The sequence below is a fragment of the Protopterus annectens genome, chromosome 4.part0 (genome assembly GCF_019279795.1).
Source record: "Protopterus annectens isolate FY-2018-M chromosome 4.part0, PAN1.0, whole genome shotgun sequence".
Classification (NCBI taxonomy): domain Eukaryota; kingdom Metazoa; phylum Chordata; order Ceratodontiformes; family Protopteridae; genus Protopterus; species Protopterus annectens.
The window spans coordinates 470,195,970-470,223,753 of NC_056733.1; the positions used below are offsets into that span (position 1 = coordinate 470,195,970).

Genomic DNA, 27,784 nt, shown 5'->3' on the forward strand with positions numbered 1-27,784 from the left:
AGAGTTTTTTTCTTGGGTAGGTAGCAATTGCTTGTGTGATGGGAAAGAGAATAATCGGAAACATGTTTTTCGGGAGTGTAACGAGTTGGCAGATTTAAAAAATCCCCTACAAAGTACTTTGTCAGAAATGTTGGGAGAATAACTGCTTGTTTCTAAGGAAGTGATTTTTTTTTTACCTGGGATGTAGGCTCTGAATTGCCTATACATAATAAGGCCCTGTTAAGCTCATTTCTTTTGGCTGCCACAAAAGACAGTTATTAGAAAAATGGAAATCAAACTCTAAATCAGCCATAATTTAAGTAACGAATATTGTAAAGGATATAAAAGAATATGAGTTGAGATCTTTTGAAAAGGGAAGGGGCTGGTTACGTAGAAATAAGTTGAATTTATGAGGAACAATTTATGCCGAATAATGTTCAGAAGGAGTGCAATGTAAAGGATGGCAGTACTTGAGCAGTGTATATAATGTTGGAGTGATTTTTTTAGCAGAGAATGCATACGTAAATGAAAATGTTTACAGTGGTTTGTTTTATTTTCCACAACTGTATGTGTACCCATGTCATTGTTAAAATTGTATGAATTAAAAAAAAAATTTAAAAAGGTTAACTAGGAATCCTGAAGAGAAGATGGAGATGTTTCTGTAATTTTATGAAAATTTTTATAATTAAGAGTAGTGGGAAAATCAAAGAGAAAAGTTTGGAAGCATTAGATAGCTATTCCAGAGCTTGGAGAACAAGAAGCTGTACAATGCCCTCGAAGCCCTCCTCAGTATGGAGAACATCGATGTTTGTGCTGTGACTGAAACCTGGTTCAAGGCTCCTGAGAGCACCCCAGCACTATCAGGTTATACCTCATATCATGCGTTCCGGCCCCAAAATCCAGACCGAACTACAAAAGGAGGGGGAGTATCCATATTCATAAAGGATACCCACACCTCCAGGTTAGTGGCAACGCACGAAGCATCGGAGACCATCCAGGTGCAATTAACCATAGGTAAAACTGCCCTACAGTTTGTAACATGCTACAGACCACCTTCTCAAACTCAGGAAACCCACACAGCCTTCCTGAAGACACTGGAGAGTATAAATGTCTCTCCAAACACTATCATATTGGGTGACTTCAACTACCCAAACATAGACTGGGAACATTACTCAAGCCCCAACACCCTAGCCCAAAGGTTCCTTGAGTTCATAAACTCAAATGCTATGGAACAACTAGTCACCATTCCCACAAGAGGAGAAAATATACTAGACCTGATCATCACAAACATGGGGACAAAATGCTCCACACCGAAGTATATCCTCATTGGTGAGATCAGACCATAAATTAATCTCACTGGAGATCCACATCCCGCCCCACCCCCAGCAAAAAGACCACAGTGAAGAACTTCTCAAAAGCAAACTTCACACTTCTTAAGACTGGAGTGGTATCCTTCAAGGCCCCGAGCCAGTGGAAACCACAACCCACGCTGCTGAAACCCTTACAAATGCCTTCTACGAGCACCTCCAGGAATGTATGGATCAAGCAATCCCTAATAAAATCAAGACCTTTTCCACCAAAGGCAGGCACCGGTCTGGTGGACTCCAGCCATAAACAAACTCTACAACAAGAGGAGAAAGCTACTACATGACAGAGCAAAATCCCTAAATGGGAAGGCATCTCTGATCAATACTAGCAAAACCACGATCACTCATAAAATCATCCAAGGCCAACTTTGAGAGAAAAATCGCTAATGACACAAAAGACAATCATAAAGCCTTCTTTAGCTATGTTAGAAACCTGGGTGGAAACTCCCAGATATGCTCAGAATTAGTCCAAAATGATAAAAAATCGCTGAACCCACAGACATTGCCAACATACTGGCAGACAGGTTCAGTGCAAATTTCTCCCCTCCCTCCCCCCCAAAAGGAGAAATATCTATCCCACCAGAGTCTAGCCTCCCAAACATCTCAGATGCCCAGGTGAGAGCTGCTCTCTCTAAAGCAAAAAACACAGCATCAATGGGACCGGACGGTGTCCCCGGCTGTGTGCTACACGAACTCAATGAGTAACTAAACCCACACATAAGGCTGCTGTTTAATCTTAGCCTTACTACAGGATACGCACTCCAAAGAATGGCGTGACGGCAACTGTGGTCCCACTCCACAAAGGCGGTGCTTCTACGGACCCTGGAAATTACCGCCGCATAAGCTTGACGAGCCTTGTCTGCAAAGCTATGGAGAGGATCATAATGGAACTCATAAATAAAGACATTGGGGACCTACAGACACTGGATCCTACCCAATTTGGCTTTGTCAAGGGCAAATCCTGCCTCTTGAACTTGGTCGACTTTTTCGAAACAGTCACTAAGGCCATTGATGAGGGTAAGGCAGTTCACACAGCCTACCTTGACCTAGCAAAAGCATTCGACACAATACCCCACTCGGGCATCATAGAAAAGCCCACCAGCTTAGATGTAAACCCATATGTCACAAGATGGGTTGCAAACTGGCTCAAGGACAGAACACACAGGGTTAGAGTTGCTGGTGCCATGTCAGACTCTAAGCCGGTCACGAGCGGTGTCCCACAGGGCTCAGTCCTGGGCCCCCTCTTGTTCGGCATTTATTTTTCTGAAGTGCAGGCAAACATAGGGGATTGTGGCTGACAAAATTTGCAGATGACTGCAAACTGGGCACCATAATTGACACTCCATCAGACACAGACATCCTCCAGAAAGGTCTCATAGAAATGGATAACTGGTGCCAGAGCCATGGCCTTAAGCTAAATGCTAAAAAATGTATAGTCATACCCTTTGGGAAAAACAAGGTAACCCCTAATTACCACATAGGTGGTAATCCATTAAACACGGAAGAAGTTATCAGGGACCTGGGGACCCAAGTTGACAGTAACCTCTCTTTGACACTCACATTGCCAAAGTGGTTAGGAAGACCTTCTACATTGCCCACCTGATCATGAAGGGATTCACATCCAGATCAGGAGAGGTCATTGTGCCCTGTACTCTTCACTTATCAGACCAATGATTGAGTACAACGCCCCATTCGAATGTACCTTACCCGACACCTGCAGCAGTTGGAAAGACCCCAAAAGTTCCTCACCAAAAGGATAAAGGGGCTCAAACATATGTCATACGATGCCCGACTGAAGAAACTCCAGCTCTATTCAGTCGCATACCGCCTGCTCAGAGGTGATCTGTGCCTGACATACAAGGCCATGTCCAACCCGGAATTAATGGACATGCTCCACCTCAAAAATCCAAATCCACCAGAGCCACGAGAGCAAGAGACTTAAACCTCAACACGGATATAAATAGGACGTGCTGGAGGGACAGATTCATCACCCAGAGACTCCCTACACTATGGAACAGAATCCCAGTCCATGTGAGGCAGAGCCCCTCACTGACTCTGTTCAAGAGAAATCTTGACGAGTGGATGGGAGATCGTAGGTTTACCCCGGGAATCATCTCTGTATCACTGCTGGACAGAGGCACAGCAAACTAATGGGTATAGTATTCTCATCCTAAGGGGTGGTGAAAGCCACACACACTCTGGCTAGGCTTATAAATGCCCTAGGGCAGATAGCCTAGTATGAACCTATGAACCTATAATTAACAGTCGCTGTAGACTCAGTAGTACAAATAAAAATGTGATTTATAACCAAGCAGCACACAACTGTCCAGGAATGGATGGGTACGTCTTTAATAATTTGCAAGTTAGGAGGGAGGCGACTGTTGAAAATTTGGACAACACTGTTATGTTTTTGGGAAGATGCCCATATTGAGGAAGTGGTGCTAGTATTTCCAAAAGAGGGCAAAAATCAAAAGTCCTGTAGACATAACCTCATACAGACCAGCTACTATTCTAAGTCATGGTTATTTTGTCTACATTAGCTAAGAGAACGGCAAAAAATGTACCAAAGCTGATAGATAAGGACCAGTGTTTTTTTGGAAGGGAGATTACATTTATAGAACATTGTTTTGGAAAGAATCTGATTATTAAAAAAATATATATTATTGATTACAGTAGATGTAGAAAAAGCATTTGATAGGGTTTGCTGTGAGTTAATGAGTAGGGAAATTTTAACATTTGCATCCTCCAGTAGTGCAGTAGAGCTAATAAGAAGAATATGTTCTAGATCAGAGGCAAAAGTAAAGGTGGGGATTTTTTTTTTTCAGAGAACTTGGGTTTGGATAGCAAGACTGTGCTGGGATGGCCTCTTTCCCTTCTATCATTTGCTCTGTACTTGAAGCTTTTAACTAAAAAGAGAGGATTTGTAAATTCAGGGATGTTATTAGTGTGGTAGCCAAGAAAAACTCATCTTGTTCACAGATATTGTCTTGTACTTGACAAATGTTAAATCTGAGATGAGGATGTTGTGGGATATTTTAAGACGGATTGAATTATTTTCAGGGTGTAAAATAAAATGAAGGAAACACACACCAATTAGTTTCACAAAACCCATATTTATTTGACCTGAAAAAATATGCAGTATTTAGATATATTCATCAAAAAGGACTTTGTTGTGACAGCTAAGGATATGTGGGGAGTGGCTGATAAGATTTAAAAAAGTGAGTAAAACTAATGGACAAGGAAAGATACAGGCAGTACATATGATTTTATTTTCCTGGGTCCTGTATGTTGGTCAGGCATACCTTTATCAGCCAGAGGAAAAAAAATGTGGATAATGTAGTTGAATTAATTTATTTGGGAAGGGAAGGGGGCAAGAAGCAAGTGGGATAAGTTAATTCTTACTATTGAATAGTGTGATTTAGGGCTACTTGATTTGAAGGAATGCCTTAAATGCTGTACAAGTGAATCCTGTATAGATAGATACAGATATATATCTATATATATCTATATCTATATATATATATATATATATATATATATATATATATATATATACATACATATATGTGTGTGTGTGTATGTATATATGTATATATATATATATATATATATATATATATATATATATGTATATATATAATATGTATATGTATATATATATATGTATATGTATGTGTATATATATATATATATATATATATATATATATATATATATATATATATATATATATATATATATATATATATATATATATATATTAAAGAGAGAGAGATAGCACAAGCAGATCACTATAGTTTTAACAGTGGAGATGATGGTGGTGGTGCAAAGTGGAAGTAAAAAGGATGCAAGGAAATTATAGTTTTGGGAGCAAGTCCTTAAGGAGAATAGGAATAACTGTGCAATATAAAGTGGCAAACATTTTAAAGACTAAACCAATGGGGGAATAGATTTTACCAATAAGAATACGTAACTAAGTGTACGGAAAACAGGCAAAAAATAGAAGGAAGTAACTGGAAAAAAAGCTTAAAAAGAAGCTGAGCAACTGAAGCAAATAAGGTGGAAGGGAAAAGTGTTGAGTGAGAAGAAGCTAAATAGGCATTTGAACAGCAGTTCAGGGAATCCCTTCCATGTTGAGGACTACTGGCAGAATATCGACAGGTAGGGGATTACTGAGTAAAAGACCAGCTCTCGTATGACTTTTAGTGGAATACAGAAGTTAGAAAGACATGTAAAATGTTTTGTAACTATTAAAAACAATTAGTAAGATATATAAAATGTTCTGTAAGTATTAAAAACAATCAGGCGATTAGAAAAGACTGTGTGGGAAGATTAGAATGGCAGTTTAGAAAAGAACAGTGGGAAGAGGTTTGTCTATATCAGGAGTGTCCAACCCGCGGCCCGCGGGCCGCATGCGGCCCTCAGAGCTCTTCCATGCGGCCCGCGGCCCTTAAATGTAAATTTAATTTTAATTTAACTTTTTTCCGTGTGTTTACACGTCCGCGTACTTTTGCTGTTATGCGCATGCGCCAACTTTCTTTTTTTCACGCTTTTTTCATACCAGCGTCTTTCCGCTGATATGCTCATGCGCGAAAACACCGTTCGGTCGTTTTTTAAAGCTGAAGGAAGGAGCGAGGATCGTGGAGAGAGGATTTAATTATATTTTATTTCGGAGTACACACCGACTACACTACAACATAGCAAAAGGTAAGTAAAGCTTAAAGTTTAAACTTTAGTAAAGAGGAACTGGTGAAACCATGTAAAACAGTTTATTTGTGCTACAATTACGACTCTAGCTGTTTCTGGAGTTTAACTGCGCAGGTGCGGAGAGGGAAGGAGAGTACTGAAAAACTCTTCAGAGGAACAGAGGTAGATCTTGTGTTTGATTTCTGTGCCAGTCTTTAAACTCTGTTTTCACTAGAGAGGAAGACTACATTTCCATTCGCCTTGATAGTCAGCTGTAAGCCATGACGGAGTCTCAGTCAGCCTTATTATTGCAAAGACAGTTGGCAGGTAAAGACAGCTTGCGTTGAGACTTTTAAACACTAAATATCTCGAGTTGGTTGTCGCCGCTCGCTGTTTGAAACGGTTTAATGATGTTATAAAATGACTGGTGATAGCTGGCAGAGTGGCGTTCCTTCACGAAAAGGAAAGTTTCATTCAGCTGCTTTTGTCTCTAGGTTTGTCTGACACTCGGGCCGATATGTTGTGAGTGTCTGCTGTTTCATAGGAAGTGATATTTTGAGTAAAGGCATATAGTTTGTCTTTAGTATACTTTATTAATATGAGTTGTCTTTTTTATTTGTAATGTGCTCTTTTTTTTTTTATTTGTAATTGTTGCAGTTTCATTGTGAAGTTTTCAAACTAAGAGTAGGAATACTTGAGGCGCTATTTCTTTTTAATGTTTGTCTTATTTGAGGGACCTGGTGCCCTTTATCTTGAAGGGACGGGGCGTCTGCTTATATTTCAGTTTATTTGCCTTTTCTGTTCTTCTTTGTTTACTACCTTGACGGCTGTGCCGTTGGTTTCCTGTTTTTCTTTGCTATCACAGTGGATTTAGCTTTTGGTTGTGATTTTTTTAAGTGCAGGTTGCAGTCATAGCTCATCTTCTTCATGAATCTACTACTGAGTCTGCAGACAAACTCTGAATGTTATTTTGTAAGCGGTCTACATAGTGCAGCTTACATATATTTTTCCACCTTTTTCCTTACCAGGCCAAATACGTTTATGTGGGCCAAAAAAGCATTTGTTCTGATGTTTGGCAAGGGATGATATTGTATTGCAGACCAGTGTTCTTGTAGTGACAAGTAGCATAAAATAATCTTTTAATATTTTTATGTTATGCTGCCATTTCTGAGGAGTATGGTATCTGTAAGCTATAATAAGCAGTGAATACTTCCCCCTTCAAATAGTAATATAGCTTCTTTTAAGCCCACTTTGTGGCTTCTGAATTGAACAAAGTATAGTGGGCTCCTTTTCTTCACTTATATATTTATAAATCATAAGCATTTATCAGAATTTGAATGGCTTATGTCTTTAACAAAGCATTTATTTTAATCTTTAATAAACAAAAAATTACTTTCACATTTGAAACATCACATAAATTTTGCTCATACTATTTTAATAATTCTGTGAGAAAGGGAAAACATGGAGTAGAAATGAAACAAAACTGCTAATAATATATAACACATCCCCCTGTCCCAAAAAGGCTTTCTCTTTTTTTCACAGAAGGACATGTTCTAACTTTGTTGCATGGACAATGATGGAGTCATATTTGTACTTGCTTTGGAGTGACCTGAGTGCTTGCATTATGTGGCAGATCCTGGCACCTGACAGGCAGCTTACAGTGACCTTCTCCTTGTTCAGTCTGATAAATATTTAGTTACTCAGCTACTATTTATGAAATAGATGTTTGATTTCAGTTGCCATGTGCAATTAAGACTTTCCTGTAGTAAATTATTGCACTATTAGAGGGGTTTAGACCCAAGGTTTGTACCTGTTAATGTTTTTTTTACAAATAAACTAAGATGTTAGATTTAACTGTTTTTTTAAATAATTAGAATGAGATATTATGCATTTAGTAATTTATTTATTTATTTTGCAAATTCACCTACAATACAGCCACATTACTCTGCATAAACCTGGTGTGTCTTGTTCTTGTTTTTTTTTTGGTCCTCACTTGCCGTTTGCCCCCAGACCATTTCTGTTGACTCAATGTGGCCCTTGCAACTGAAAAGGTTGGACACCCCTGGTCTATATGTTCAGAAGATTTGGGGTATTTGCATAGAAATGTTCACACAGGTACTTTTATGCTTAAGTAGACTTCAGTGTATTTTCCTTCAAGTGTAGAGCAAATGTTGAAGAACTGAAGGTAATTAGGGAAGAAATTAAGAACATGTTTTTTAAGACGTCCCTGCATAATGATTGAAACAGTTGTTGTGAGAGTGTATAATATGTTAACTAAGGAAATTAGGCCCCAAGTTTGTAAGGCATTTAATTGAATCATTCATTGAATGCTGTTGTCTCAGTTTAAAATTGACTAGAGACCGGAAGACTTGTTAAGTTTAATGTTATTAGCAGCCGAAAAAGCAATTGCATGAACAGAAAAATAAAAGATTAAACCATATGTACTAAATACAAAATACTGTAAAGGAAGTAAAGGACCTAGAGCTGGAATCATTTAAAGAGGGAGGAAGTAATTTTCATAAAATAAAAATAGTGCATATTATAACAAAATGCAAACACAAATCACTAAAGTAAGTTTGGAAGAAACCAAAAAGTATTTTGAGCATGTTCTAATCCATAGCAGTAAAAGAGCTTTGATGGAAACTGTATGGGTAATGCATATGTACAGTAATGGAAAGTGTTATTGTAATATGTTTCCATTGCTGTTGATGCGTCTGAGTTCACATTACGTATTAATGCGATGTAAAGACTACAATCAGGGCAAGATGTGGCATCAGTTCTCAACATTCTGTAAATTCTTCTAAACACACAACACGGCATTCTGCCCTGCGGATGAATTTGGGTTTGCACAGTAGACGTTCTCTTGTATTTTGCAAGCCAGTGCCTTTGCTCCTATGTTGTTGAAAAAGTAAATTAGACGAACAGCCTTAGTTTACCTCTTACCTGAAGCCATGAAGCTAGCATTTGTATAGGTTTCATGGATTAGGAATGGCTAGAAATTTGGAACGGTCCAGTGAAAACACCTCTTCAATTTAAGGACATTGCTCCATTTATTGCACACAAAAAGTAGCAAGTAATTACTAGCTTTATTCACAAGGTAGATTTCTTAACATGCATTTCTTGAACACATAATAAGCCAGTTATGTCTAACACTTGTACTGTTTTATCTTCTTTTATAGCCAAAATTGAAGAACTGGTTGAAGACATTGCTGAAGCTTTTAAGAAAGGTAATTTCACTTTATAATCCCTTTGTTTTCTTGTTTACAACACTGTGGCTCAGATTTTATTATACATTAATGATGATAATTTTGTAATGTGAAGCTGATGCGTGGATAGAACGTAGACTATTAATTGAAAAGCTAAAATAATGTGATTAACACTGATTTGAAGACTATTTTTCTTTTGGATCTAAACCTCGATGCTCATGCAGTGGGACTGTGCCCCTAAACTTTCTAATGTTCAGCTGTGAGGCTGGTGACCACATTGACTTGATTTGTGGAAAGTTTGTTTTGTTCAAATGCAAATCTTCAGACACATGCTTGATTGGTTTGTGGAAGGAGACTATGTAAAATATGCAATCTGGCATGGGTGCTTTTCTTCTAACTTGATAGTAGCTATTTTTCCATGTACAATTGCTGTTAATCTTAAAATTTTATTTAAAAGATTAATTTTTGTAAGTACTTATTTCAGTTTGAAATATTTTGTAAATCTGTTCTTAAACAGAAGATATCACCACCATATGACTTTGCCTCAATTACTTTTAAGTAGTAGAAAATCCTGATTCATAGTTGACTGAAAACTGCACCATGCAGTTCTATTTCTAACATGTAATGTTTTCTATTTCATGATTACATACTGAAACAGTTTTTCTGTCTAAATTAAATTTGTGTTTAATGAATTTTGGTTTGGTTGAACATTCTAAACCCTTTTAGGATGAAACATACCTTACAAATGGTAGACACATTACACCTTCAGTTTTTCTTCCATTGAAAAATTCTGAATTGAAATTTAGAGCATGCATGACACAAGCCCTCAACCTCTCTTGGTATGTGGCTGACTTTTATCACCAATACTTGTTTAAATGATGCACCCATTTCTGAGGTCATAGTATCTTGTGATTACAGTATCTGCAGTTTGGTCATATTTAGCAAACCATAGTTTTGGTGAAACAAATTCTAAGAAATGTAAGTTCATCTTTGAGTGAACATAATTATTCCCTTTGTTTGTACTCTATGGCATCAAGTTTCTCACATACAAACATAATCTGAAATTTAAATATAGGGATCCCTGACAAGTTATTGACTCTTGATGAGTCACAAAAGAGTGATATTGTTCTTATGTGAGTGGCATCATTTTAAAAATGTTTTTTTTTATCATGGGATTTCCAAGATGGCTACCCACTAATCAGCAGCTTCACTTTAGCTGTCCGGTTTGAAAGCAGAAACTGAGAAACTGCAGCCAGAGATATTGTCAATTTGAATCAAACTGAGGTGCTAAATAGTAAGTACACTCCCTGGATGCCTGCAAAGAAGAAACTTCGAGTCTGAAAGAAGATCAGCTAGAAAAGGCAAAGAGAAAACACTGACTGGGATGCATTTTGCAGCTGTTTGGCAAAAAAACAGTTCAAGCTCTAGCTTTGGTGCAAGACATGGCTTACAGTAGTTGTTGTTGTCTTTCGGCTTTTCCCGGTTAGGGGTCACCACAGCGGAACTCCGGTCCGCTGATGATTGGCAGTAGATTTTCACGAATGCTGAGGTGCCAGCTCGACGATCAACCTTCAACGAAGGCACTCCCATTTACACATGTCTTTCGAACGGACATGCTGGAGGGACAGATTCATAACCCAGAGGCTCCCTTCACTCTGGAATAAAATCCCAGTCCAAGTTAGGCAGAGTCCCTCATTGACTCTCTTCAAGAGGAATCTTGATGAGTGGATGGGAGATCGTAGGTTTACCCCGGGTATCACTTCTGTGTCACTGTTAGACAGAGGCACAGTATACTAACCACGAAAAAGGGCATAGCAAAATAAATTTAAAATGGGTGGCGAAAGCCAAACACATTCTGGCTAGGCTTATAAATGCCCTAGGGCAGATAGCCTAGTATGAACCTATAGATATATATATATATATATATATATATATATATATATATATATATATATATATATAAAATATACGTAAGTGTGTGTGTGTCTTTGTGTAGAGACACGCACAAATTTCCATTTACACAAAATTTCTGTTTTGATTTGTGTTTCTTGTAAGGACATGGTACATACACAGACATATAATTTAGTTCTCCATTACACACACACACACACACACACACACACACACACTTATGTACACATGTACTTTATAAGGTTTACTATCAAATGACTGAAAATCAAAAGACTGAATCCCAAAAGACTGAAAATTCAAAATATTGAATATGGAATTTGTCCCTTCTCCACTGTTCAATCTTGGAGTTGGCATATATATTTAGGAGGGGGGGGTGCAGCCCCCCACATGAGGGGAGCAGGGGTGCTTGCTCTTTGCATTAAAAATGTATTCAATATTTTGCATTTTCCGTCTTTTTTGGATTCAGTCTTTTGATTTTCAGTCATTTGATAGTAAACCACTTTATGCACGTACACATATGCGTATACATACATACATACGTATGTGTGTGTGTATATATACGTGCGCAGAATGGGTGCATACGTTCCATTATTTATAATGAACAACATAGCAGACTTAAACATTATTAATGTATACATTCTAGTAAATATTTTACTTGGCCAGTTTCACACATTGGCTGTGTGTTGCACATGCAGTCTTAGTCAATGTCTTTATGTCAGTAGTTTTTTTTCTTTGTATTGCTAAGTCCATTTAATACTTATTATCTTTGTCAATGTAGCCCAAGTTGTGGCTGAAAAGGGTCCTGGGACCAGTTCACTTTCCTGGTTACTAAAGTATAAATAAGTATGAAACAAAAAAAGGAGGGTGAACATGACAGAAATAATTCAGGGACTAGTAAAACACGTTTTAATTCTGCAACATTCACGAGAGAGAGAAAAAACTAATTAACCATTCCATATCCGAGCAATGCATCCCTGCTCTCTGGAAAATTGTTCACATCATACCCCTACACAAAGGAGGTCCCTCCGCCAACTATCCCCTCTATCAAAAATCCTTGACAGGTGTGTTCACACCCAAATACTTAACCATCTCCCAGACAAATTATTTACAAATACTCAGCACGGCTTTCGACCCTATGATAGTACTACCACAGCCCTTATTAGCTTCACTAACACCATCAGTCAACTTAGAAATAAAGGTGAGCTAGTATCAGCAATCTTTTTAGACTTATCAAAAGCCTTCGATACAGTGTCTCATAACAAACTGCTGACTGCCTTGGCCAAATTGAACCTAAGCTACTCCACTCTAGCCTGGTTTCAGAGCTACCTCATAGATCGGCAACAAGCAGTATGGTGGAACAAAGCTTTTTCTCTCTTACTACCAGTGACTATGGGCATGCCTCAAGGATCTATTCTCAGCCCCCTCCTTTTTAACCTGTTTACAAATAAACTCCATAATGCTGCAACTCTACCCACCCTTATACAGTATGCAGACGATTCCACTGTCATATGTTCTGCCTCAACTCTGTTTGAACTACAGAGCTTAACCCAAACATCCTTCAGTGCTATTGAGTCATGGTTGGCAGATGCCCAATTAATCTTGAACCCAAATAAAACTAAACGTATGCTCTTTCATTCCACTAAATTCAAAACCCAATCCACTTACTTCAACATATCCAGTAGTAAGACTTTGATCGAACCAGTACCATCCACCCAACTTCTCGGTGTTGTTATTGATCAAAATTTGAAGTTCGACTTACACATTGCCCAGACTGTAAAAAAAAAATGCGCAAGAAAATAGGTACCTTATACAGATGCAAAACCTACCTAACCACAAATTCCAGAATAACCACAGCCAGAACCCATCTTCTGTCAACTCTACTGTACGCCTCACCCATATTTACCAACCTCTCCAAATTGGACCTAACCAAGCTGGATGCTTGCTATAGTAAGATAGCTAAATTTGCCACTAGTTGTCCTCCTAGAACCCATCATTGTAAGGCCCTAAGACAACTATCTTGGTTAGAACTACCCCACCAACTCATCCTCACACAACTCTCTACCCCCCACCAAATGTACTATAAACCCGATAAAACACCAGCTCTACAAGGCATCCTCAATCCCCATATAAGGACCCGTCCACAAAGATCTAATTGAAGTAACCAAGAGTAAAAATAGCTCAGGTGACTCTCTGTAGTCCTGCTACATTGCTAAACTGTGGAATGCCTTACCACTTGAAGTTAGAACTATAACTAGCTTAAAAAACTTCAAGCATCACATTAAAGCCCACCTCACCAATTCCTGGACTTGTATATGTACTGGTCATGGGTAGCCCAAACCATGGAACTAGCTGATTTTAAAATTTTAATTGCATATGTAATGAACATTGAATTTAAGTCATATGACTACCTTATGTTGTTTTTTTTCTTTCTCACTGTTAATTTCTATCAAATTTTAAGTCTTCAGTTTGCTATGCTACCTGTATATAAAACCAAGTATCATAATTGCACTCTCATTGTATACAATGTCACTACTTGCTACTACTGTAATAACTGTCTTCTAAAAGCATTGTTATATAAAATTATTGGTCTTGTCTCCCACTTGACCTGTTTTATTCTGTTTTAGTCTTTTTACCGTTATGAATGTCTGTTACTATTTTTTTTTTCTTTATTGTATTGTACAATTTTCTTTCTACTAACATAATAGTCTGCTAACAATGGAGCTTTTCTCCCCAGGCCTCCGCTGAAAAAGGGTTTTATGCCCAGTCGGATTCTCCCGGTAAACAAATGTAAAATAAATAAATAAGTCTGTCTGCTACTTCCCAATGCTTTCAGTGGGGAGTCCTACTGCTTATCATAATACAGTAAGGATCATTTACTGCAGTGAGAGTTTCACACCTCAGCATGAAAGTGTGGGGGGAAGGTATGTCAATTCTTTAAGGACTATGAAAGACTTCCTTTAAAAATACCTGTTATTCACCTACTTTCTTTTGCTGGAAGTAGCTTACAGCTATTTACAGCATAGAACAGTGATGGCAAACCTATGACATGCGTGTCAGAGGTGATATACCATGTAATTTGGATGACAGACCAGCGTTCACCAACACCCGAGTTACCAAAGAAACTGCTTTTGTATTTGTTGCTTGTATGAAGTGCATTGAATTTTTTTGTGCCAAGAGCCAGTTCAACAACACTGCTGCAGAAGTAAGGAAGTTATTAACCTCAAAGACTATTTTGGTATACTTTCTCAATAGAGTCTGCAAAGGGCAGTGCTGACATTGTTTTCTCCTCATGGTTACAATTCTGCAAAGGGCAAGTAGTCTGCATTTCTAGGAGTGTGCTGTTTTACATTCCTCTCAACTGTCCCTCTTAATCCCCTTCTAAAACTGGCAACTTTTTACACTTAATAATGACAATAATTACATTTATAGACTGTTTACTTCAAAAATGTATATTAATTCACGTTCTTTTTTCTGTCAGTGTCTCAATTTAATAGTGGTAGTAATTTAAAACTGTCCATGTCTCTTATTTCTAGATTTGTCCCTGATTCTGTTGAGATGTATCCCTGATGTACTGAGAGCCATCCTGTTTTATTTTTATTTATTTATTTATTTATTTAATTTATTTTTTTTGTTTGTTTGTTTGGGGAGGTGACACGCAAGCAAATCAAGTTAGACATTTTCCGAATTTTTGACACGCCAAACCCAAAAGTTTTGCCATCACTGGCATAGAAAAAGCTCTGACAGACACATAAATGGGGCTTAGGGAAAAACAGAAGTAGTTCTGTTATAGAAGGTGTGTTTAGATGACAGTGCTTCATAGTCCTGCCATTCTGTATTAATGACATGAGAAAACAGCACCACTTCCTTATATCTATCATGACTCCGTATAAAGAGGACTTGAAATGTACCCTGGGAAGAAGGAATGAAAGCAAGAAAACAAGATCACGTTACCAAGGGAAGCCCCATCATCTGCCATTTTGAAGAAAACACATTAAAATTGTAAAAGAAGCACTTGGAGTGATTTAGAGGCATTAAAATAGCTCAAAAACACAGATACAATAAAAAAATATGTTTTTTGAGTTCTGAGGTGGAGTTTTCCTTTAATGTTAGATTAAGTAATGACTTTGTATGCAGCTGTAGATTTGGGACAGTTGTTCCTTTCAGGAGGGTTAAACTTCATTATTTAAAGATGTACATAGTTTTGTGTGTTTGTTATAAGTTAATAGGCTATGGGCGTGTTCTGGATTTTTTTTGTACGAGTTGTATTATTAAAACAAAAAGTCCTGTAAAATATGACAAAGGTTCAAATGAAGATGACCAGAAACAGCTGTGTATGAAGTCAACCTGCCAAACATTAGTGCATTTAACACAAAAGCTGGAAATACATATTTAAAAAAAGCTGTATTATGTAATAGGTAGGGATAATAACTTATTGCAATGACTACACTAGACATATTACTTCGGAACGTGAATGACCTCACAGATGTAGACCAAAAGATAAGAGTATTGAATTATATTAAGAAAAGCAGAATGCAAATAGCAGTGCTACAGGAGACACATTTGGAAAGAAGAGAGCATTTGAATTTGATAAAGGATTTTGGGATGGATATTCAGCAGAATGTTAAAGACAGAGGAAAAGGGGGTACTTATACTGTTTATGAAAATATTTGTTATGGAAGATGTAAATTCAGTAGTAGGAACTATCAGAGAATTTACATATTATTCCCTCAAGGTACAATAACTGGGCTGGACTAGACCAAAATGATATATTACAGGAACATGTACTTTTAATTGAAAGCTTCAATACACAACAGACACATCCAGTAACTATTTCAGATCATGAGCCAGTAACCAAAATAAAAATGCATGGTAATTGAAGTAAAAATGAGACACTGGCACCTGTTAAAAAGAGAAGAATTTAAGGAATATGCAGTGGAAGTTATTCAAGAACTATTAGGGAAGATAGAAATTACTTCAGAAGTTATAGCCAGTGTTAAAATGCAGTTAAAATGTACATAAATAACATTAATTACCTGTTAGTCTTGACTAAAGAATAACTCCTCAGGATGTGCAGTCATTTGTTTCTTTATTGTAGTAGAATAAGTCACAGCGCTGGGAGACTGCTTTCACAAAGTTTTCAAATCAGCCTCACCAAGCAACAAAGTAATGTAATTTTTATACCTTTTTTATGAGTAACATGCATGCGGAATTTTGGTGGTTCATATTGATTAACAAATAGGGTCTCTGCAGACCCTCATTCTTGTCGCTTAGTGCTACACATGAACATTTAACAACCATGTTTTTAGTAATAGTAATGTTTTAGAAAAACACAAGCCACCTGGCCTGGCAACCAGTCTTGTTTTTCAACCTTGTATATTTCAGTACCAGTAACATTCTATCTCCTCAACATTCCTTGTAACTACCCATCCCAGCTTGGGAAGGTTAAAACTCACATAAAACTAAATGTCTTTTCCATTATGTTCTTTCCTCCTTTTCTGAGCATTCCAGACTCTATAGACCATAGTACATCCCTTAAATCCTTCAGCAATTTCTTTACCTTCAGTCATCTGTTAATACACTTTAAAGCTTAATATTAGAATGGAGTTGTAAAGCATTTTGAACTACAATGAGTATTTGTGGTTTACATAGCCGTGCATGTGTACTACATATCATTTTTAACATAATTATTAAACAATTCATTTGTGAAAAAAACTTTAATATGCATTTTGTGAAGAATATTCATGAGAAATAATTTTTTCTCTAACAGAGTCCCCCCTTTGACACTGTTAGCGTCATAACATACACAGTTATATTTTGATTTGTTTTTAATTTGATAAAATACGATTCAACATCATAATATTTATCATCTCCAGTGATTGAATTTTCATTTATCTTAAGTTCATCATTAGGTACGAGTGGCATTTCACATGCGGGTGCAATCTAGCACTTTGTGATTACAGCCTTTAGAACAGAAAATATTAAAACAATCAAAAGAATAATACCAATTACTGTAATGATACTGTGTAATATACTAGATCCCAAGTTACCAAATACACTGCCCAACCATCCAAAAAGTTTTCATTGTTTGGAAGTGCTGTCCATATCTTTGGCCCTCTGCTCCATGAAATTGGCCACTTTTTGTGTTCATCATGATAGTCGCTAATATAAGAACAATGATGACATGACCCCCATTTTGCAGCAAGCATTATGTTGTGTGCCATTTGAGTTTGTTACACCACAGTTTGCATTTTAGTCATCTCTTGATTTGCCATTCTGATGTGACGTAAAGTATGGTTAGCTACCTCCTGAAGAATTTGAGCAAGCATAGTAATTTCAAGCATTGTCCTTTGCACACCATGCACAAGAACAAAGGCTGAAAATACTTGTTCAGCCCAATGGATTTTGCGCTTATTTCTCAGTCTACCTGCTGAAGAGTAGTTAAAATGCTGAATAGCAGGAGTAATATAGCCTGCAAAATAACACGTCTCACCAGTTTGTGGGTAACTGGGGGTAGGCACGATCACCACAAATATAGTAACGATCTTCTTTCATGCCCATGCCATGCCCCAGACATAGCGTTTTAGCTGTAAAGAATTCAACACACTTTTATGTCTAGTGTTATTGCATTTGCTGGTTTCCACTGGCACAGTCCCGTTTTTGGCATAATGTGTCTCCATGATTTGTGGTGGCAAGCTGAAGTGACACAACCTTTGAAAAATTAGTCACATTACACCAAGTTAGATTAGTATCACTAAGTTCTTTCTCAAATGTTACCTGTGATGCAGGAATTGGAGTCATGGGAATCCCTGCCTTAGAATGTTGAGGCATATGTGAACACACCCAATAGTTTGTCACATTAAGTCCACAGCATACTGTCAAAGAACCAACAGGAAACTATTTTTCTTGACCAGGTTATAGGAGGAAGCAGCAACAAAAACAGTGCAAAAGTACCTGTTGTCACAGGATTTATCATGAAGTGCTGTTTGAGTTGATTTTTTCCTTAATTTTTTACTGGGGAAGATAATTTGTCTTTCACACTGTGGTCTCTTGCTGCTGGCAGTGATGATTTGTCTGAGGCTTCTACATGTCTGATCTTTTTACAGTGGGATAAGTGAATTTAGGTTGGTAGTCGTGCACAGCGGACCGCAGTAAATGTTGTCAGCAGGACTTGAAAAGGTCCCTTCCAACGTGGCTGCAGGCAATTTTTTTTCTGGAAAGTTTTCACATAAACCCAATCACCCAGCTGCAGTTGGTGACAGGGCAGGTCAGGAGGTCTGGAAGAGCTTCTCGTACAGTTTTATGATACTGCTGCAAGAAATGGACAAGTTGTTGATAATATGATAATATTACATCATCCGTTAGAGTTAATTATTCATTTGACACAGGGGAGCAGCTGGAAGGGCAGTAGGTCTCCTCATTAATATTTCCTTGCAGAATTCAGCATGCTACACACGCTCATCGGAGCTAAAGGAAGTGACTCGGGCCACTAAAGATTTGTTTTAGCACAAATTTTTGAAATCTTATTTTTAAGGGTCCTATTAATCCTTTCCACCAGTCCAGATGGTTGGGACAGTGAAGACTCAACTTGGTGTGGAATATCGTACGTAAGTGTTTCATCAGGGAATTGTTAAAATGGGTTCCCTAGTCACTGTTAATAGCACAAGGTACATCAAACCTAGGGATAAAATTACACATTCATTTCTTTACTACAGGGGTAGAATCTGCCCTCTGACATGGGTAAGCTTTTACCCATGCAGAAAACATGCACAGTATTACCAAAATATATTGAAAATGATGTAGTCTTGGCATTTGAATGTAGTCAAGCTGTACATTAACAAAAGGTCCCCAAGGTGGTGGTAAGCATATAGCCTTAATATTTGCATTTTTGCTAACATTGTATTTTAAACCAGTTGCACAGTTATTAACATACTCAAGTATCAAAGGGGAGACATGAGGGGCGTACCAACTTCAGGTAGCTTGATTAATAAAGCTGTCTGACCTGCATGAACCGGTAAATGATGTGCCTTTACCAGGTAATGTAGCAAGGAGACGGGCACCACCAATGGGCCATCCAGATGTCGCAATATTCCATCAGAGGATTTACTGCATCCATCTTTGAGCCACCTCTGAACTTCTTCCTGTGATGCTTGATTTTGACAAACTGTTGGTTTTCCAAGCAGAATCATTACTGTTAACATTTTGCAATAACATTAGATAAGAATTACTACAATTCTCTTCTATAATATGCATGGTGGCATAATTTGCCAAATTATTCTCTTGTGTTACACTGTTTGCACCCTTCTGATAGGCAGTACATTTGATTATAGCCAGCTTTCTAGGCAGTAAAAGGGCCTCCAGCAGGTTATTCACATATTTATAGTTTTTAATTTTAGTGCCCAATGAGGTTAGGAAACCTCTCTGCCTCCAAAGCTGACAAAAATGATGTACCACCCTGTAGATATTTACAACTTTGTCCTCTGTTAATTCACAAGGTTTTTGTAAAGCTGCTAACTTGGCTACTTGGGTGGAATGAACACCTGATCTTTGTTGAAGTAACACCTGGTGTGTATTGCACACAGCAATTCCAGCTGTCAGATGTCCCTTTCGGTTTCTTCCACATAAACCATCCACGAACAATTCCAGCTCTGTGTTTGGCATAGGAATGTCCCTTGAGTCATCCATAGGCGAAAGCAGATAGTCACACACACACACACACAATCATGCGGTTTGCCATCCTCAGCAGTTGTAGCAAGGATGCAGGATTTAGAACAGAACAACATATTAGAGAAATAGATGGATCCATAAGTAAAATCCAAACAAAGCGTGCGTGAGCCTCGAATGGCAATAAACGTAGTAAAGCGTAGTAAACACTCAAGTAACCCAAAAACTCAAGTCACGTTGTTGTAGTAGTACAAACAAACAAAGTTTTATTCCATTGCCATTCGAGGCTCACGCACGCTTTGTTTGGATTGTATTTATACTCAGCGTGAGCCTCTGTCTTAATAGCAAGCGGCGCTGCATTGGGATTTTGGATCCATAAGTAAGGTTAATTCATGTTTAGTTAGATGTGCAGTCAAGCGTGGCTGAGTTTTTATTTTAAGTAAAAGAGATGATACAGAATGAGGGACAGCTACTTTCCGATCATGCCCTAGCACCAGGGATCGGGCAAAATTGACTAGAATGGCGGCGGCAGCGACTGCCCAGAGGCATGTTGGAAATTCCTTTGCAACACAATCTAATGCTGCATTATAGTAAGTTACTGGGCGATAGTTGTCCGCATGTTTCTGTGACAGAATAAAATGAATTTTTTTTTCCATAGTCTGGTAACCCTAAAGCTGGGGCATTGGCTAAAGCTTGCTTTAAATTCTGAAATGAATTTTCCTCTTCACTATCGCAAGGGAGGGGCTCTGGGATATCTTGCTTTAAAAGCTCTGTCAAAGGTTTAGCAATTTCTGCATAATTTGCAAGACGCTGAGTGGTTGGACGTAGTGACTTAGCTATTTGCTCAATATATGACAACACCTGTCTATCAAATGACCAAGATAATAATGTACCTGAGGTGACCACAACTGTAATTTTTTTTTGACACCTTGTGTCCTTTCCCTGCAAGGATAGTCAGAAGATGTAGGGTGTTCTGGCATTGCTGGAAAGAATCAGAAGCTATTAGTAAATCATCTACATACTGCACTAACAAAGACTCACCTGGAAATGTCACATCTTCCGAATCTTTTCTTAGAATTTGAGAAAACAATGAAGGAGATTCAATATATCCTTGTGGCAACCATATCCACATATACTGCTGTCCCTAATAAGTAAAGGCAAACAAAAACTGACTTTCAGGGTGGATGGGTATAAAAAAGAATACTGAACCGAGATTTATTACAGAAAAATATTTTGCTGTAGGTGGTATGCAGCTAAGTATCATTGCTGGCTTTGGAATCACAGGAAAAGTTGGTAATTCTGCATTATTTACAGCCCTCAAATCTTGCACAAACCTATATGTATTCTTTTCTGGCTTTTTCACAGGTAAGATAGGAGTATTACAAGGACTTTTAGCTGGCACTATTATTTCCAGTTGTATCAAAGACTGAACTACAGGTTTGATTCCTGTTCTGCTTTTCGTTTTAGTGGATACTATGGAACTCTAGGGAGAGGTTTTGATGGATTTAATTTTATTCTTACTGGTTCTGCAGATTTTAATATACCTACTTCATTAGTGTGTTTAGCCCATAAGTTAGCAGGTACCTGCTGTAACAGTTTGTCAGTCGTATGTACACCTTAGAGAGGCTGTTCCTCAGCTTCTGCTGAGACTGCGAATACTTTTCCCTTTGATTTTGTTGGAACATCCAGATAAACCCCTTCTGGTGCACAGTAAATAGTACAACCCAGATGTCCTTCAAGGATGCATCTGCAGTCCTTACAAATGGGTAGTCCTGTCGTCAGGCAGCCCCTCGGTCGGCCGGATTCCAAAGTCTGGGTCTGGCTTCGGCTGGTGTCGCACTTCACCCGACGTCATAGCTGCAGTTATTCGGGTATAAAGGCATCAGCCGACGCCATCTTCCTTAGTCTTTCTTGCCGCGTGGCGCCCGAAGCAGAAGCTGTTCGCAAGTGCCGGTCGGTCAGAACCAGAGATTTCATACCGAATACTACTTCGAAGACTTCTAAAAAGCTAAGTACCCCGTTGGGGACTCTTTCTTGCCTCAGCTGATGTCAGAAAAAGTGAATAACTGTTTAACTTGTGGGAAACAAATACCTCATAAAGATTTCCACTCTTACTGCTTACCTTGTTTAGGCCCAGACCACGACGTAGCAGCTTGTCTAGCCTGTGCTTCTTTTAACCGACGGACGCTTAGACGTCGGTCAGAATTTGCCGAACAGTTTTTCGGCTCTGAATTTGCTTATATCATGCCGTCGGACCCTCCGACTTCACAAATTACCAAAAAACGCAGGGAAAAGGACCGACACTCGCTGTCCACGGTTTCGGCCGAAACCGCGGTTAAGCCAACCACGAGTGTCTCTGTTTCGGCTGAAACCGAAAAAGCGGTTCTTCCCCCGGCCGAAAACATGCCTTCTACCGAGGCCTCTACTAGCCTGGTGGAATCGGCTTCTGAAATCCAACCTTCTGTTGCGGTTTCTCAGGATTTATCAGACACTATTCCCTTGGATATTTCAACCCCTGCACGTGGAGCTGCTAGGCCTCCTGCAGCCATGTCTATTAAGGCCTTTGCCAGGGCTAAAGCAGCTAAAGCTACAAAAACGGTGCCTGTTAAACCCCCCTCTCACAGGCCCAGCACCAGTTCCCATATGCTTTCTTTGGCTGAGGATCTCATTTCTTTAATTCGTGGCTCCCAGCCTCATCCAGACAGGGCCCCTCATCCACCTCCAGAGAAGAGGCCTAGAGCAGAGCCCCCTGAACCAGTATCCACAGATGACTCCTCTGATGACTCGGAACATACAGACCCTCCTGAGGCTCCTTATTCCCCTTACGAAGACTCTGATGCTGAAGAGTCCATTCCTTCAGCCTCTCCACCTGAGGAATTTTCCTTTGGGGAAACCTTGCATGCTATGAGGGAACAATTTCAGTGGCAGGGGCAAGATTTCTCAGACTCCAGAAAAAGGCTTAGAACCTTTCTACATTTGCCACAGCATAGGCCTTTAGCTATACCTCCAGTTCTTTCTGTTGTGGATGATGCATTTAATGATGCTTGCACTGCTCCTGATTCATTACCTCCGGCCCCTACTAAGCCCGATAGGTTCTACAGGGTCCCGGACACGCATCACCATTTATACAAGGCTCCTTTTGCAGATCCAGAGACTATCTCCCAGGGTCCTAAAGCTGTAGCAACTACATCTGCAAAAAAACCCCTCCCCTCTGAAAGGGAATCCAGATCCTTAGAGAGATGGGGTAAAAAAGTTTACACTTCTGCTACATTGTCAGCTAGAGCTTTGAACTGCCAATTCCATATGATTCAATACCAAGAGTTTATGCTTGACCAGTTAACTAAAAAGCTGTCCTCTGAAGAATCTCTAGATAAAAAATATGTTCAGGAAATGGTACATAACATACAGCAGGTTAGTAAACATTCTTTAAAATGTGGCTATGATGCACTGGAGGCTTCCTTTAGATCAGCCATGACTGGCACAGTTATCCAGAGACATGCATGGTTGAAAGAGCAGGCATTACCAGACCATGTCAAATCTAAGCTTTTGGATGCACCCATGGACAAGGTCAATTTATTTGGTTCCCCTGCACAGCAGGTACTAAAGAAGATGGAAGAGAAGGCGAAATCTGTACAAACAGTGAAAGATTTCTTACAAGTTCAACCTCCAAGGTTTAGCAGGAACTGGCCCTCCAAAAATTGGTCCTTTCCAGACTCCTCTAAGACACAGAGAGGCAGGAATAGGCGTTCAAGAGGCAGAAACCAATCCAGGGGTGCCTACAGGGGACGCCAGTGGCAAGGTAACAACCAGCGAGGCACGGACGCAGCCACCACCACTACAACAACACAATCACAGTGACTTGGATGTGGCACCGCCTACCAGGGAACAACTGGAAGCACCCTTAGGCGGAAAGCTAACCTTATTTTCAAAGAACTGGCATTGCATCACAAGGGAAAATGGATTTTGCAAACTATAGACCAAGGTTACAGGTTCCATTTCCATACTCTACCAGGAAAGAGAGGAATGCCAAACCTACCACCTGCTCAAAGGGCAGAAGCTCTAAAGCAAATATCTCAATTATTAAGAATGAGAGCTGTGGAAAAGGTACCATCTATGGAGCAAGGAAAGGGATTTTACTCCAGACTCTTCCTGGTACCAAGAAAAGAGAACAAATGGAGGCCTATTCTCGACCTGTCCGCTTTAAACACATTCCTCATTGTTCCAAAATTCAAAATGCTGACCCTACAGCAGCTTCTTCCCATGCTGGGCAAGGAGTCTTGGCTGGTAACTCTAGATCTCAAGGAGGCATACCTGCACGTCCCCATATGACCAATTTGCAGAAGATACCTCAGATTGCTTGCAGGATCAGAGCATTATCAATTCTCAGCATTGCCCTTTGGCTTATCTACTGCGCCCAGAGTGTTCACGAAATGCCTGGCATCAGTAATTGCTCATTGCAGACTTCAGGGGATCCAAATTTATCCCTACCTGGACGACTGACTGATTCAAGCGGACAACAAAAGCAAACTAACAAAAGACTTACAAAGAGTCATTTACCTGCTGCAAGCCCTGGGATATACAGTCAATATAAAAAAGTCAAGGCTGACTCCATCCCAAAGAATAACTTTTCTGGGTGCAGAGCTGGACACATCAAAACAAATGGCATTCCTAACTGCAGAAAAACAAGAGCAACTACCTCTCTACTTCTTGGCATTAACAAAGCAGAACCATCTAACTGCAAGAAAAGTACTGCAAGCCCTAGGCTTCATGGCATCCTGCATAATTCTGGTCCCTCATGCCAGACTGCATATGAGAAAGCTACAGTGGTACCTAAAGAATTTGTGGTCCCAACACAAGCACAGCCTAGAAACCAAAATTCCAATAATCCCATGCCTGAAACAAGAGTTCCTATGGTGGGCTCAGGCCTGTCAATCAAACAGAGGATTGCCCTTCTGCAACAGTCAACCAAGCCAAACCATCACGACAGATGCCTCAGACCTCGGTTGGGGGCACACATGCTGGACAAGTGCATACAAGGCTTATGGACTCAAGACCAGCTGCGCCTGCACATAAATCTAAAGGAAATGCTGGCAGTAAAATTGGCAATCCAGTCATTCAGACCATTTCTCCAAGAAGGTCAGTTGATGATAAGGACAGACAACACCACAGTTATGTGGTACATCAACAAACAGGGAGGCACACATTCATATCCTCTATGCCGGCTGGCACTGGACCTATGGGATGTGGCTCTGAGCTACAACATTCAGTTACAAGCAATTTTTGTACCGGGAAAAGAAAACATTCTGGCAGACATTTTAAGCAGAACTACCAAAGATGCCCACGAATGGATGCTGCATCCGGACATCTTCAAAGCCATCACAAGAGAATGGGGATTACCACAAATAGACTTATTTGCATCCCCACTCAATCACCAGCTAAAGAAATTCTGTACAAGGACGTACCACCCACTTGCTTGGAAGGTGGACTCCCTATCTTTCAGTTGGAAAAACCTGACAGCTTATGCATTCCCACCACTTCCTTTGATGCACAAGGTGCTTTTGAAGATCAAAGAGGAACGTCCAAGGATCATTCTGATAGCTCCAGACTGGCCAAGGCAACATTGGTACCCATTGCTGAGGAGCTTGTCTCGGGAACAAATATGGGCACTGCCCCTGATCCCATTGCTGTTAACACAGAACAACTACAACATCCTGCATCCAAACCTGAAAACTCTGCAGCTAACTGCCTGGAACATTACATAAGGACAATTAACCCAGATTTATCCCAAAGGGTTAAAGACATAATCCTTGAGGCTCGTAGACCTTCAACAAGAAAAAATTATGCAGCAAAATGGAAAAGATACCTCATTTGGTGTACTGCAAAAGGAGAAGATGTGGCACTAGTAAAAATAGCCAATATCCTGGAGTACTTGGCAGAGCTCTTCCATGCAGGCCTGTCCTATTCTTCCATCAAGATACATGCATCAGCTATTTCAGCAGAATACAGCTTGGATCCTCCTGTCTTCTCTCATCCGCTGCTCAGACAGTTTCTGAGAGGAATTAAAAATGTAAAACCTCCCAGGAAACCACCATTACCAGCATGGGACTTGAACTTTGTGTTAGAAAAATTGACTCTTCCTCCTTTCGAACCAGCAGCAACAGCAGAATTACAATACTTATCCTGGAAAACTGCTTTCCTACTGGCAATCCCCTCAGCAAGAAGGGTCTCTGAACTACAGGCATTAATGGCAGTGCAACCCTTCCTGATCTTCCATCAAGATAGAGTGTCCATGAGAACAAATTCCACATTTATGCCTAAGGTGGTATCCAGAGTGTCTTTAAATCAGGCTATCCACCTACCTACATTCTTCCCCAACCCACAGAACAGGGGAGAAAGACTGTTGCATACCTTGGATGTACATAGACAATTACGCTACTACCTGGACAGGACCAAGTCCAATAGAAAAACTGACCAGCTTCTGGTAGCATATGCAACAGGAAAGGAAGGAAAACCTATTTCAAAACAGACTATCTCCAAATGGATAGGAAATTGCATTAGATTTTGTTACTCCTACCATGGAAAGAAAACTCCAGAGAACATCAGGCCTCACTCCACAAGGGCTACAGCCACTACCACAGCTTTCTTACGAGGAGTGGCTACCAAGGACATTATAGAGGCTGCTACTTGGACCTCCGTGCATACATTTGCCAAGCATTACAATTTACCTTTATACTCTAGATCCCGAGCAGGTTTTGCCACTGCTGTTTTGCAAGGGATCCTAACCTCACCATAATCTCTACTTTTTTCCTCCTCCCTAGTTTAGCTATGGTATTCTACCCATTTGTAAGGACTGCAGATGCATCCTTGAAGGACATAGTACAGTTTTGTACCTACCATAAATGTAGATGTCCGATAGGAATGCATCTGCAGTCAGGATTACCCACCCACCTTCCCCTCTGTGGTACTCCTAGGGTATTTGCCATCCTTCAGCTAGCTTGGGGGGGATCGATTATGGTGTATTTGTTTGTATATATGTACATACATGCTTATTTTATGTGTTTGCTCTCTACTATTTGGAAACATTGGCATTTATCCAAATTTAGCCATCAAAAAGGGCACCTGGCATCTGGGGCAAGAAACACTGAGGAAGATGGCGTCGGCTGATGCCTTTATACCCGAATAACTGCAGCTATGACGTCGGGTGAAGTGCGACACCAGCCGAAGCCAGACCCAGACTTTAGAATCCGGCCGACCGATGGGGCTGCCTGACGACAGGACTACCCATTTGTAAGGACTGCAGATGCATTCCTATCGGACATCTACATTTATGGTAGGTACAAAACTGTACTTTTGCACAGCTGATTTCTCTCTAGTATTTTTACTGGTGCAGTAGTACTCAAAAGAAAAGAATGCTTTTCTTCGATCGGACCTAAAGAAATGAGTATAGATTCTGGTACAGGATACGTAACAGTAGCATTTGTTACTCCAACTGCCTTTCCTGTATGCTTTGATACTGGTATTATCTGAAGTAACTTTCAGTACTGACCTAATGGCTCCAGTGTCGACTAGGAATGGAATTTTCTTTTCATTTATTTCTTTTTTAAAATAGGGTCCTTTTTGATCTATTGGCAGTAAAGGGTCAAGATTTTTTTTTATTTCATTACCCTAGCATAGTCAGTGCAGTGATTTCTGACTCCTTCCAATGTGAGGAGATGGGGGAGGAAAAGCTGCATTACTATAATTTGGCTGGCATTCAGTCCAGGTATGTTGGACTCCGTACATTCACCTGTGTGGGCATTCTCCTCTCCAATGTCCTGCTTCTCCACAGTTGAAGCAAAGTATGTCAGATAAAGCAGGAAGGGCACTGCTAGCTCTTTATTGTCAACTGGCTGCACTTTGTTCTAATCAGCCAGCACTTTTACTAAATCCCCTAGCAATTCCTCTTCCTCTTTCTTTGCCTCTGCCCTGACCCTT

The 27,784-nt window shown here is 39.6% G+C and overlaps 1 protein-coding gene across 2 annotated transcripts in view; it reads left to right on the forward strand.

Annotated features, from left to right (window-relative positions):
* HSCB (HscB mitochondrial iron-sulfur cluster cochaperone) overlaps positions 1-27,784 on the forward strand; it is a 477,619-nt gene that overhangs the window by 323,826 nt on the left and 126,009 nt on the right. For both annotated transcript variants that reach the window (XM_044068392.1, XM_044068391.1), the window contains exon 5: positions 9,212-9,259. In XM_044068392.1, the coding sequence (XP_043924327.1) occupies positions 9,212-9,259 (48 nt within the window). The remainder of the gene's footprint in view (positions 1-9,211; positions 9,260-27,784) is intronic.